We start from the raw sequence: 13347 nt of genomic DNA, 5'->3' as shown, positions 1-13347 counted from the left end.
TGGCACTATAGATTAAAGATACTACATCCCTCGACACAAACCTCCTTTAGCTCTCTCCACTGGCTGAAACATGTTTATTATTATATACTATGTTTCCGTCTAGTATTTAAATTGCGCCGATAGCTTGAACCTCTATTTCCTGAATACTAGACTTATTTTCTTTAGAGATCAATTAAGAGAGGGAATATGTTTTTGTTATTGTTTTAAAGTATACCGCCATTGTTTGTACCGTATACGAACTCTTTGCACTTCTAATCCCTTTCCACCTTTTTGTATAAAATTCTTAACCAATACTCTACGTATCGCCATTCAATTGCTTTCCGTTCATTTGCTACTCGCCCAGATCGCCGTGAAATGTTTTCAAAAGCCTTTCTATTGATGGGCTGGATGAAAAAGCGATGGTTATCGATTCAAATGGACGTCAAGACAGCCCAGTTGACTCCTAGGAAGCAATTATTAGCTGTGCTAACACTAGTAACACTAAACATGACCACAAAGTACAATTATCGATAAATAGACAATAGCTCATCCACCAGAACGCCACTCCGGAACGATGCACTTGTAGTTCAATATTTTCTCACAGCCACCGAAACGCACTTGCTTGGCGTACGTAAAGATCGTGCCCGGGCCTCAACGCTGCTGTCTCCATGATAACAGGCGTGCGCACGTGACGTCATTTGGTCGTGGGTATTTGGCCAACTGAGCGCACTTGATAATTTCATTGTATGAGAGCACACAAATCATGGTGTCGCGCGTCGCAGTAACTCTTGTGAGTGTTGTTGTGGCATGTTCGGCATGGCTTATTGGGCGCTATGTATTGTTGAAAGCGCCAGAAAACCGATTCCTTTCAGCAGACAAGGATGTTCCCACGGCAAGCTCACCACCTAAGGCCGGATTACTCACTCTTGCTTGGGTCGACCCTGTCAAGGTACACTGCTATTTCTTAAAGGTTATAAGAAATTACTTTTGTATCCGGGCTTTAAATTAATCGTCACATCAATTCTTTGCCAAAAATTCATCATTTTCATACACGAACGGAAAGCGGTACACGTTTGTTTTTAAACATCGATTTTCATTCCAAAATAATCGAATTATTTAGTGATGTGTAATGATGAGCTGGAAACGTTTGCGCTTAATAAGGGATGTAGGTTTGTGTGGTCGCCTTTGGGTACCATACAAAAAATGGCTGCTAGCTGGTGGTGTATAGACTGTATCTTTATTTGTGGGGGTTGAAACACAGACTGCGTTCATTTATAATAGGATTATTAGCGTCTTAAAAATGAACTGCATTAGTTATTTTTTCCTACACTACCTTAGCTCACTAAGTTAACAGTGTTCGAACTTTTTCGAACCTTCTATGAACTCGGTTTGAAATTATGTATGTTTCGATTTTTTCCTGTTTGACGGTCATTGGGGTTTATCCCAGCTATGCAAAAAAATAAATAAATAAAAAAACTCATTTTCCTTTTTGTTTAGTTTTCACAATTCGATCAAACCTCTTAGTCAACAAACTATCAGTAGCGTTATATTCGGTGTAATAACCAATCACTTAGCACCGTCCACTTTCATTCTCTTTTTCGCCTTTTCCTCCCACTTGCCGCTTATACAAACTCTAAGTTCTAACAGGACTAAAGGAAAAGAGCAGTCAAAACCGAGAGAGTGTGATTGTCCAAAAGCAAACGAGGAAGTGGCAAGTCTTTCTAAACTCTTGTTTAGATCATGGAAAATTGATAGCGCGTGTCAGTGCATTGCACAGCTGTTCAAATCTAACGACTTTCCGTTTAGGGACAGCCTCTCGTCGGTGGGTACTCAAAACTTAGCGAAGTATAGAAGGACCATTATGTTATCTGATGTCGTCCGAGATAAGCCCCTGACACATCCGAGGTATCTATAGCTCTCAGAAACACCCCCTTAGTCACATACTGTGCACTTGGCGAGGGGCGCCAAAACGATCTGTAATTGTCTGTGTTTTTTTTATCTTTTTCGATATTGCTTTCAATACTTTAATCATTTTTTTTCACGCTTTCGTTTCCAATTATATTTTGTCCAGATGTAAACGCCTAGTGCCTTTTTCTTTTTCTATTTTGCGTCCAAAAAAAAAAAAAAACGTTACCACGTGTTTTTTTTATCGTATTGTTTTTCAAACATTAAATTACTTTTTGTTCATTCTTATCTCATTTGATTAGACATTTTTGATCAATGATTCTATTGATTTTTTCTTCTGCAGTGTTTACTAAATACACAGTGATTTTCCTCCCATGTAGCTGCAATTTTCTTTACGTCAAAACGCGAGATGGTCCATTGAGTGCATTTGCAACTTCTCCACACAAGCAGAATTAGCATTTATATTGCAATTGGTTCGCCAATACACCTATACAGGCCACTTTTGTGAATTGCTCTATTTTTATTAGTTGGCGTTTATTATCCGTCGCCGGTTCTTTTTACGACAGCTAAGCCCCAAAGCATCTTTACTTAGGAAGTGCGGATTAAAAACGCGGAAATTGAAAGTACAAGAGGTCTAATTCACATCACTGCATTTAGCATTATTTAGAGATGTTTCAGAACATGATTAGATTTCCGAGACAGAAAATAATTTCTTTTAGCTCGTTTTAGCAACTGGAACATTTCTTCAGGCCTATAGTCTGTTTTTAAATGTTTTTTTTTAATAAACTATCATTATGGCGTTGCGTTTCAAAAGAGAGCTTCCATTGTTGCTATACAGTAGTTTGATGAAGCATTTTAAAGTACCTTTCTGCAATAAGTATCACCTTGAGAAAGAAAGGTTTCGCATATTGTTAATCCTTCCGTTCTGTTGAAAAATTCACATTTAATCAATCTCAAGAATCTGTTGTCCACAGTTTTCCGCTTAAGAATCCATCGTCATTATGCGAATTATGATAAAGTCAAATTTTTCACTGTTTTTTTGCTAAAACGGACAACGTGCTGTCGTCTAATCAAAAGTAAAAAAAAATCGATATGTCATATTGCTCATTTCACCTTACTTCCTTGATAAAAATTCCATGAGTATTGCGCGCATTTTGGTCTTACTTAGATAAATAAGTCTATGATATTGTTTTTCCGTATTTTCTCTCGAGGCTTTTCGAATTCAGATCCAATAGCAACCCATTAGCACAGCTGTTCTTCGAAGTGCAGCGTGTCGCTTGTCACAACGCCCCCCATCTGGGATAACCTCTGAGGCACATTCTATAAATAATCGATAGGGAGTTGTAGAAACCGCAATTACTTTTGAATGGTTAAACATTTAATGATTCAATTGTATTTTATCTCTTATAATACCCGTACATACAGAGACTGCAAGAAATAGAAACACTTCTAAAAAATATACAATGTTTTTAGTTTGACCGAGAACGGAAGCATATATCACTCATAACACTTCCTCGATTCATCCAAGACGCGCCTTTTTGCAATTTGTTGGGCATTTGTTTTATATCTACCACAAATAACCGTCATGATACATAATCGGCTTGTGTATATTACAGACTTTACACGAGAAAGGTTTTATTTTCTTTGAAATTGTAGACAAAATTTCTCGAACTAAGGGGTCGAACATTTAAATTTTGAAGGTGGTAGGGGGTGGCCTATTTTGTTAGCAGGATTTTATTTTTACTCGGTAACTGGTGTGTCGCTTAATGTGTCATGTATGTTTTCTTTGGACCAAATAATGAAGATATTTTGTTTTGTAAGCTTATTCATGCTGTGACACTGGGTAAGGAAATAGCCTACTTGCAGGCGTTCGATGGTGTTTTATCAGAGAAAACCCGTTCGTGATCGTGGCGGCGATCTTGTTTGATCTGTCCGCGCGCGAGCTTTTTTCGCCTCTCCCTAGCTCGCGCGCGAGCTGCGGGTTTTCTCTGGTAAAACACCATCGAACGCCTGCAAGCAGGCTGGGTGAGTAGAAGGCTCCCCTTGTCCACTTGAAACGAATCCCCTCACTCAGCCGCGGTCAGCAACTAAACCTTGCCTGGTTTTCGTAACTTATGTTTTCCTCATTTTGTGTCTCTAGGTTGGACACATTCGAGAAGTGCGTTTTTCGGAAGGTGAAGTCAGACAAATGAAGACCCTTAGTGTTCGGCCAGCACTTTTCGGTACGACAACAAATACGTGATACTATACATACCCCGGCTTGCTAACGTCACCTCCTAAACATCTCACCTCCAGCCCTAACCAGTCCTCCCCCTACACTCTGTAACTAACTAACCCTACCTCGTAGCCACCCCAGCCCCATACCCTAACCATTCCAACCCAACGCAGGCCCTAACCATCCCAACCCCACGCATGCCCTTATCACCCCAGCCCCCACCCTAACAAACCCAACCCCACACCCTGACCATTCCAACCCCACACCCTAATCATCCCAACCCCACGCATGCCCTTATCATCCCAGCCCCCACCCTAACAAACCCAACCCCACACCTTGACCATTCCAACCCCACACTCTAAGCATCCCAACCCTACAACCCAACCATTCCCTCCCCACATCATGGCCATCCCAACCCCACACCCCAACTCCACACCCTAACCATCCCAAACCCACACCCTAATCATCCCAACCCCACACCCTAACCATCCCAACCACACACCCTAATCACCCCATCCCCACACCCTAACCATCCCAACCCCACACCCTAACCATCCCAATCCTGTTTAATCACCACTATACATCCGCGATTGTTAGGATTCGAATGCGCGCCAGACAAAGATCCATTGAATTAGACAATAGGACTTAATCATTTTGATTAAGATCGATATTTGAACTTCACCTGAAACACTAACACCCATAATGGAAAGATATTCTTGGGGTATGGATAATGTTCCGTGATATGCAGACAGTATGAGACACGCCTCGTCTGTTCCTCCCACGCTATGAGATGACCGTGGCAGTCCGTCGCGAGTAAGTGCGCTTGTAGCTATGCCTCTGGGAGACTCCCCCGCGCGTAATTATAGCAGTCAATAGGATTATCACCACGCGATCATTATCACGCCATCTTTATTTTAACTTTTTTTTTCATAATGAAAATCATATTGGCTGGAAAACATGTTTAAGGCTAATCTGATGTCTGTGCAAGCTTATCTGCCAAGATATACTACCAGTTAAAATAACGCAAAATATTATTATATGATGGACATGACGCACCGGCGCTCTCTGTTCAGAATCGTTCCAGATGATAAGTGATCCGGAAGAAAAATTTCACCTCACAAGCTCATTAGTTCGAACTCATTATTGGACTGTAAAAATTGTAAATGTGTGACCTCCCTCTCCCTCACAGACTCTTCATTAATCCCCCCTCCGACTTACTCGACCGTGTCTGTGCACTGCTCACAAAAAGGATTCGGGTCCTAAATGTTCTATATCTTCACGTACGTAAGGTTGCAGTGAAACATCCATACTAGTCCAATACTCTGACAAATGTATGCACGGCATTGTTCCCTACCATTTGTTTTACCTTGTTCCCTTATATGCTCCAGTCGCCTCAATTGTTTCCGACAATGCTATGTAAGTATTACTTTGGGTAGTATCATCACCAAAGTATGATAATGTAAGGTGCAAGTAATGATTACGAAGATGGTAAAGTATAGCTTTGTTTAGAAATCGAGAACTTCCTCTCGCCTGATGAGTGTGACGACATCATTTTTATGGCCACTACCCAGGGACTAGAGACAAGCCGGACGCTCATAGACGGAGCCCTGCGCCTGAATGAGTCGACATTGCACGACATGTTCCACAACCCTGACAAGAGCTTTGAGCAGGCGGACGCTAATGAAGACGGCGTCCTCGACAAGTCTGAGGTGAGTAAAAGACATCATAGGCGCGTACCTAGGAACCTTGCGCACCCTCCTCGTCGAGAGGGGACATCATAGGCGCGTACCTAGGAACCTTGTGCACCCTCCTTGGTGAGAGAGGACATCATAGGCGCGTACTTAGGAACCTTGCGCACCCTTCTTGGTGAGAGAGGACATCATAGGCACGTACCTAAGAACCTTGCGCACCCTCCTTGGTGAGAGAGGACATCATAGGCACGTACCTAAGAACCTTGCGCACCATCCTTGGTGAGAGAGGACATCATAGGCACGTACCTAGGAACCTTGCGCACCCTCCTTGGTGAGAGAGGACATCATAGGCACGTACCTAAGAACCTTGCGCACCCTCCTTGGTGAGAGAGGACATCATAGGCACGTACCTAGGAACCTTGCGCGGCCTCCTTGGTGTGCGAGGACATCATAGGCGCGTACCTAGGAACCTTGTGCACCCTCCTTGGTGAGAGAGGACATCATAGGCACATACCTAGGAACCTTGCGCACCCTCCTTGGTGAGAGAGGACATCATAGGCGCGTACCTAGGAACCTTTCGCACCCTCCTTGGTGAGAGAGGACATCATAGGCGCGTACCTAGGAACCTTGCGCACCCTCCTTGGTGAGAGAGGACATCATTGGCGCGTACTTAGGAACCTTGCGCACCCTCCTTGGTGAGAGAGGACATCATTGGCGCGTACTTAGGAACCTTGTGCACCCTTCTTGGTGAGAGAGAACATCATAGGCGCATACCTAGGAACCTTGCGCACCCTTCTTGGTGAGAGAGGGCATCATAGGCGCGTACCTAGGAACCTTGCGCACCCTACTGGGTGAGAGAGGACATCATAGGCACGTACCTAGGAACCTTGCCCACCCTCCTTGGTGAGAGAGAACATCATAGGCACATACCTAAGAACTTTGCGCACCCTTCTTGGTGAGAGAGGACATCATCGGCGCGTACCTAAGAACCTTGCGCACCCTTCTTGGTGAGAGAGGACATCATAGGGGCGTACCTAGGAAACTTGCGCACCCTTCTTGGTGAGAGAGGACATCATAGGCGCGTACCTAAGAACCTTGCGCACCCTTCTTGGTGAGAGAGGACATCATAGGGGCGTACCTAGGAAACTTGCGCACCCTTCTTGGTGAGAGAGGACATCATAGGCGCGTACCTAAGAACCTTGCGCACCCTTCTTGGTGAGAGAGGACATCATAGGCACGTACCTAGGAACCTCGCGCACCCTCCTTGGTGAGAGAGGACATCATAGGCACGTACCTAAGAACTTTGCGCACCCTTCTTGGTGAGAGAGGGCATCATAGGCGCATACCTAGGAACCTTGCGCACCCTTCTTGGTGAGAGAGGACATCATAGGCACGTACCTAAGAACCTTGCGCACCCTCCTTGGTGAGAGAGGACATCATAGGCACGTACCTAGGAACCTTGCGCACCCTTCTTGGTGAGAGAGGACATCATAGGCACGTACCTAAGAACCTTGCGCACCCTTCTTGGTGAGAGAGGACATCATAGGCGCATACCTAGGAACCTTGCGCACCCTCCTTGGTGAGAGAGGACATCATAGGCACGTACTTAGGAACCTTGCGCACTCTCCTTGGTGAGAGAGGACATCAAAGGCACGTACCTAGGAACCTTGCGCACCCTTTTTGGTGAGAGAGGACATCATAGGCGCGTACCTAAGAACCTTGCGCACCCTTCTTGGTGAGAGAGGACATCATAGGCGCGTATCTAGGAACCTTGCGCACCCTTCTTGATGAGAGAGGACATCATAGGCACGTACCTAAGAACCTTGCGCACCCTTCCTGGTGAGAGAGGACATCATAGGCACGTACCTAGGAACCTCGCACCCTACTGGGTGAGAGAGGACATCATAGGCACATACCTAGGAACCTTGCGCACCCTACTGGGTGAGAGAGGACATCATAGGCACATACCTAGGAACCTTGCGCACCCTCCTTGGTGAGAGAGGACATCATAGGCACGTACCTAGGAAACTTGCGTACCTTCCTTGGTGAGAGAGGACATCATAGGCACGTACCTAGGAAACTTGCGTACCCTCCTTGGTGAGAGAGGACATCATAGGCACGTACCTAAGAACCTTGCGCACCCTCCTTGGTGAGAGAGGACATCATAGGCACATACCTAAGAACTTTGCGCACCCTTCTTGGTGAGAGAGGACATCATAGGCACATACCTAGGAACCTTGCGCACCCTCCTTGGTGAGAGAGGACATCATAGGCACGTACCTAGGAAACTTGCGTACCCTCCTTGGTGAGAGAGGACATCATAGGCACGTACCTAGGAAACTTGCGCACCCTTCTTGGTAAGAGAGGACATCATAGGCGCGTACCTAGGAACCTTGCGCACCCTTCTTGGTGAGAGAGGACATCATCGGCGCGTACCTACGAAACTTGCGCACCCTCCTTGGTGAGAGAGGACATCATAGGCGCGTATCTAGGAACCTTGCGCACCCTACTGGGTGAGAGAGGACATCATAGGCGCGTACCTAGGAACCTTGCGCACCCTCCTTGGTGAGAGAGGACATCATAGGCGCGTACCTAGGAACCTTGCGCACTCTCCTTGGTGAGAGAGGACATCATAGGCACGTACCTAAGAACCTTGTGCACCCTCCTTGGCTGCCAAAAATCGGGTCATTTATTATTAAAGGATTGTTAAATACTAGCTTTTTTCAATATGCTCCAGATGACACTCTGTCGAACACTTAGTATCATTTTTTTTAGCGTGTCCTGCTTTCATTGTCCTTTTTTGGCTTGCGCGATGCGCATCTTCCGACTACCTATTAGACCTAGTTTAGACGCCGTTCTTATCATGTACTACCTATTAGACCTAGTTTAGACGCCGTTCCTATCATGTACCGTTCCAAATGCAAATGCATACAAATGAACTATTCGATTGTTTTATGTTCATTTGCACGCATCTGTATTTCGAATGGCACATAAAAAGAACGCCATTTGTTTGAGGCATTACTCTATGTACACAGAGGAAAACATACCACACATACCAAACATACTATGTTTATTTCTCTGATACCACCACTCCTACACAGACCACCTAACTTAGAACTTGTTTGTAGACTTTCTAGCTGTACCAATTGTTATTCTCGTTTTATCCTCAAAGACAACGACACTTTCGTTTCTCATCAAAGACAACTTTACTCTCGTTTCAAATCAAGGCTAACAAAACTTTAACTAAACTTAACTAGCTAACTAAACTAGTCTTTCATCAACGATAATTTCACACTCGTTTCAGATCAAAGCCAATTACGCTTCTGTTATTCAAAGCTAACGGTAGAATTGTGTCTCCGTAGCTTTCCCTCGGAATCTCTCATCTTGGCGATATTCTCCTGACCGGGAAGGACCTGGACGATCTGTAAGTAACTGCCCAAGCTGTACCTGATTTAGGAAGACGTGAGAACATGCCTCATTTCAGTGTGTTTTCGCTCTCGCAGGATCAAGGACTTGGAACTGGACGCAGATCAAGATGGTAAGCCTTTACATCCATTTTCTGGGAATAACAATAAGTGGTATTTGAATAACAAATCGACCATGTGGTAGGTATTTGTGAGAGGAATTTTCATATTATTTTGAATTTCAAAATTCATTGAACCACATATTAAGTAGCTTTTCTAGCCAAGAAAGTGATTTTTGAGAGCAGTGTAATAGTAACCAGATGTTGTTTTACAGGCGTGCTGACGAGGCAGGAGTACCGCACACTCGTGGTCGATGGGAAACTACAACTGATTATTAACTACACAGCGGACATTAAAGAAAAGGCACCGCGCATGCGCACACGGCTTAGTAACACGGCTTTCTTGGACCCCCTAGAGCACGTTGGGCATCGCAAGCTTTTCGACAATCTAAGGCAGAGGTATGGAGACTTACTTCTAAGCTCTTTGACAATCTAAGGCAGAGGTATGGAGACTTTCTTATAAGCTTTTCGACAATCTAAGGCTGAGGTATGAAAACTTTCAGCTAAGCTCTTCGACAATCTAAGGCAGAGGGATGGAGAATTTCTTTTAAGCTTTTCGACAATCCTTGGTATTGCTTGCTTCCCCTGATTGGGTAACTGCTGCTTTTTCTTATAGAATCCAGGACGTAACAGGGCTACAGAAAGACATTATTTGGACCAGCGAAAACTTGCAGGTAATTTTCAATTAATTTATCAGTCCTTCCAAGAACAGTTCTCCATTTCTCAAACCCTCAAACCTCGAACATTGGCGACGAGGATCTTTTTAGAAATCATGACTGTCAGGTCTTCTCGCCATGAGGACGACAACAGTTCCTCTACTACTATTTGACACTTTGCAAGGCTGTTATGCGTTATGATAATAGGAACTGGGGGTTGTGCTGGTGGACATTGCCATCACTGGCACTGTGAAACCTTTTTGGGGTTGTCTAATGACTCATGTATTGTAAGGTTTTACGCTACGATATAGAGGCAAGTGTCGGGTTTGTGTATGACTGACGCATGGCGCGTCGTTGTCAGGTCTTACGCTATGATATAGGGGCAAGTGTCGGGTTTGTGTATGACTGACGTATGGCGCGTCGTTGTCAGGTCTTACGCTATGATATAGGGGCAAGTGTCGGGTTTGTGTATGACTCACGCATGGCGCGTCGTTGTCAGGTCTTACGATATAGGGGCAAGTGTCGGGTTTGTGTATGACAACGCATGGCGCGTCGTTTACAAGTCTTAGATATAGGGGCAAGTGTCGGGTTTGTGTATGACTCACGCATGGCGCGTCGTTGTCAGGTCTTACGTTAGAGAGGCAAGTGTCGGGTTTGTGTATTACTAACGTATGGCGCGCCGTTGTCAAGTCTTACGATATAGGGGCAGTCTCGTACCCAGACGCCGCGCGATGCATGACGGTCAGGATGCGGTTTCGGGGTCGGAATTCGCAGAACTCAGGAAATATCTTGCAAGTTTTTCAAAAATCTTGCAAGCAGCGTTTTTATGACCGTTTTTTCACTTTTTTTGTGCACAAGTCCGAGGGGCTACCTACACACACTCGTTGTAAACCATTTAGTTTTATTTTCGGTGGTTCCCAGTTCAATTAGACGATATTTTCGTTTCGTAAAACGCAAGACGGCGGACGACACTGTGTCGGGTTTGTGTATGACTCACGTATGGCGCGTCGTTGACAGGTCTTACGCTACGATAAGGACGGCCATTACCATTGTCACTATGACTCCGAGGACGAGAACAAGCATCCCGACATTCCTTGCTGCCACTACTCTAACCACGAGGACGATGAAGACTGCCTCCCCTGTAGGTAAGCAACACTGTCCAGTCTTCTCTCGGACAGACCTGATAGGGGCGATAAAGACTGCCTTTGAGGTAAGCAATACCGCCCAGTCTCCTCTCGGACAGACCTGATAGGGGCGATAAGGACTGCCTTTGTAGGTAAGCAACTCAGCCCAGTCTCCTCTAAGGCATGTATGGAGACACTTGTGGAGATGTTTCTAGATTTACCATCTGATTCCTGACAGTGGAAGGGGTAGGGTAAAGTGCTGCAAGGACCACGATGCTGACCGAAAGGAATGGAACTTAATGTTTCGTAGGAGGTGCCCAGACTACATGGTAATTCACATTACGCTACCCTTATTTCGCGCCTAGTTCTCATGAGCTCTCACGGAAGCCGTGTGACTATATATTTGGCATATATTTTATATTTAACTTTTTCCCATGATTTACCTGCTAGGAAACTTCGCCGATATACTTTGTCTTTTTTAAGGTACATGACGTTTTTCTATTACCTGAACGAGCCGGAGGAAGGTGGCGAGACAGCTTTTCCGATCGCCGACGACCAAATAGATGCACCGGAGGTACGAAAATCATACGCAAACCCAGCACTTCACCTAGCAGAAAAACAAACAAGGGAAACGCACACACTGACGGCAGCACTTATAGTGGATAAATATAAACGGATAAAACTGATGTCATGGAACTATGCCCCAAGCAGAGAAAGGAACGGAATAAACTGCAGCAAATATTTACCCCATGTTTAATAACACTTGAGCATGAGCCAAAATTTCCGGCGGCAATTTCTCACGCAGGAGTAAAAACAGCGGTCACTTCGGTAATGAACATTTTTAGAAGCTTTTTGGATGATATTTTTGTGTACGTGGACTGAAGGATGTTATGGATAATCCTTTATAATAAACTGAAGACATTTGCTCGCGCAACGAAATTAGCTTTTTATATAATAAACTTTTTTATCTTTTTGATTAAGATATGAATATAGTTTGTACTATCTATTCCACAAATTTCATCTCATCACGTTATCAGCTCGCAAGGCGTCGGCTCTGCTCTAGAACCACACCATAAATACAAGTCGGGCCCCCTTCGAAGTCGCGCTTATCTTTCGCGTACAACATAACCTCTTTTCAGTTACAGTAAAATATCTCGTAGCCGACCTTATTTATGCCATGTGACCACATGGGGTCTCTATGCGCTTTAATTGTATCAACTCTGCCACGTGACCTATTTCGTTTCCCTCTAGCGCATGCTCCGTGAAGACCAGCACCTGTGCGATCTGAGCAGGTACTGCAATCAGTCTCGAATCCGCTACAAGCCCAAGCAAGGCACGGCGCTCTTCTGGTACAACCACCACCGGGACGAGGAGACTGGGTGGCTTGGTGACGTCGACAAGATGAGCTATCACGGCGGGTGTGACGTCACGAAAGGCACAAAATGGGCCGCCAACAGCTGGATCAACGTGGGTAAGAGCCGAGAGCATGACATCGAGGCTTGGGAATCCTATAAGGTGTTCGTAGAGGATTACGACAAGTTATCCAATAAAACCGACGAAAAGACAGACGTCGATGCAAATCCGGGTCCGGGAGCGGTAGCAGAGAATGCAGAGCGAGCGAGTGAAGTAGATGAAAGAATTGAAACAGCCGGAGCTGGGAACTGATTTGCAATGGTGGATGAAAGGATAATGATGTTTATAGTTAGAAAAACATTAGCTAGTCTTTTCGTCTAGATTTATTTTTTAATGAAAAACATTTTTCATAGTTAAATAAAATATTGTAATTATATTCGATTTGTTTTGCTGAGCGTGTTAACTAACGGAAACCCTAGAAAAATACGTAATTCTCCTATGGTACTCCACATCTTGTTAGCTAAAGTGTGAAAAGTTCTTTTTAAACCCAGCAACCATGGTTCACTTCGCATGATATTTTTTCTTGTGTGTTACCACGGCAACATGGGTATTTTCTTTTCTCGGCATCAAGCAAGACTAGAAGACTTAATTAATCGCGCGTTTTTCTTGGATACATGCTTCAATAGAGATTTTTTCCGTTTTTATTGGGATGGTTAGTCTATATTAGAGCAACCGGGGCATTAATTATTGAATGTAAGTATTCCAAAGTCCTCAGCTGGCTGTTGCATGGTCGCGCGGGGGCGATGACGGGTGGTTTAAATGGTCGCCTTGCCTCACTTTTATTCTTATGGAACATTCTCCAAGTTGCCGAAGGTAAAACAGACAAAATTATCTAATAAAT

General features: G+C 44.6%; 1 protein-coding gene across 2 annotated transcripts; it reads left to right on the top strand.

Annotated features, from left to right (window-relative positions):
- Positions 1-176: 176 nt before the first annotated feature.
- Positions 177-13005, top strand: LOC5520355 (transmembrane prolyl 4-hydroxylase). Of its 2 annotated transcripts, XM_001640135.3 has the most exons (10): positions 177-928; positions 4025-4106; positions 5609-5808; positions 9153-9214; positions 9294-9328; positions 9529-9712; positions 9930-9987; positions 10987-11114; positions 11577-11667; positions 12345-13005. In XM_001640135.3, exons 1-10 carry the CDS (start codon positions 743-745, stop codon positions 12756-12758), a joined length of 1440 nt encoding a protein of 479 aa, XP_001640185.3. In that variant the 5' UTR covers positions 177-742; the 3' UTR covers positions 12759-13005. The 2 variants fall into 2 exon arrangements, with proteins under 2 accessions (XP_001640185.3, XP_048587882.1); XM_048731925.1 differs by lacking the exon at positions 177-928 and having other exon boundaries at positions 5671-5808.
- The last annotated feature ends 342 nt before the right edge of the window (positions 13006-13347 follow it).

This window comes from Nematostella vectensis, chromosome 1, assembly GCF_932526225.1.
Source record: "Nematostella vectensis chromosome 1, jaNemVect1.1, whole genome shotgun sequence".
NCBI classification, from domain to species: domain Eukaryota; kingdom Metazoa; phylum Cnidaria; class Anthozoa; order Actiniaria; family Edwardsiidae; genus Nematostella; species Nematostella vectensis.
The sequence above is the reverse complement of the archived record's forward strand: the minus strand, read 5'-3'. Positions and strand labels throughout refer to the sequence as shown.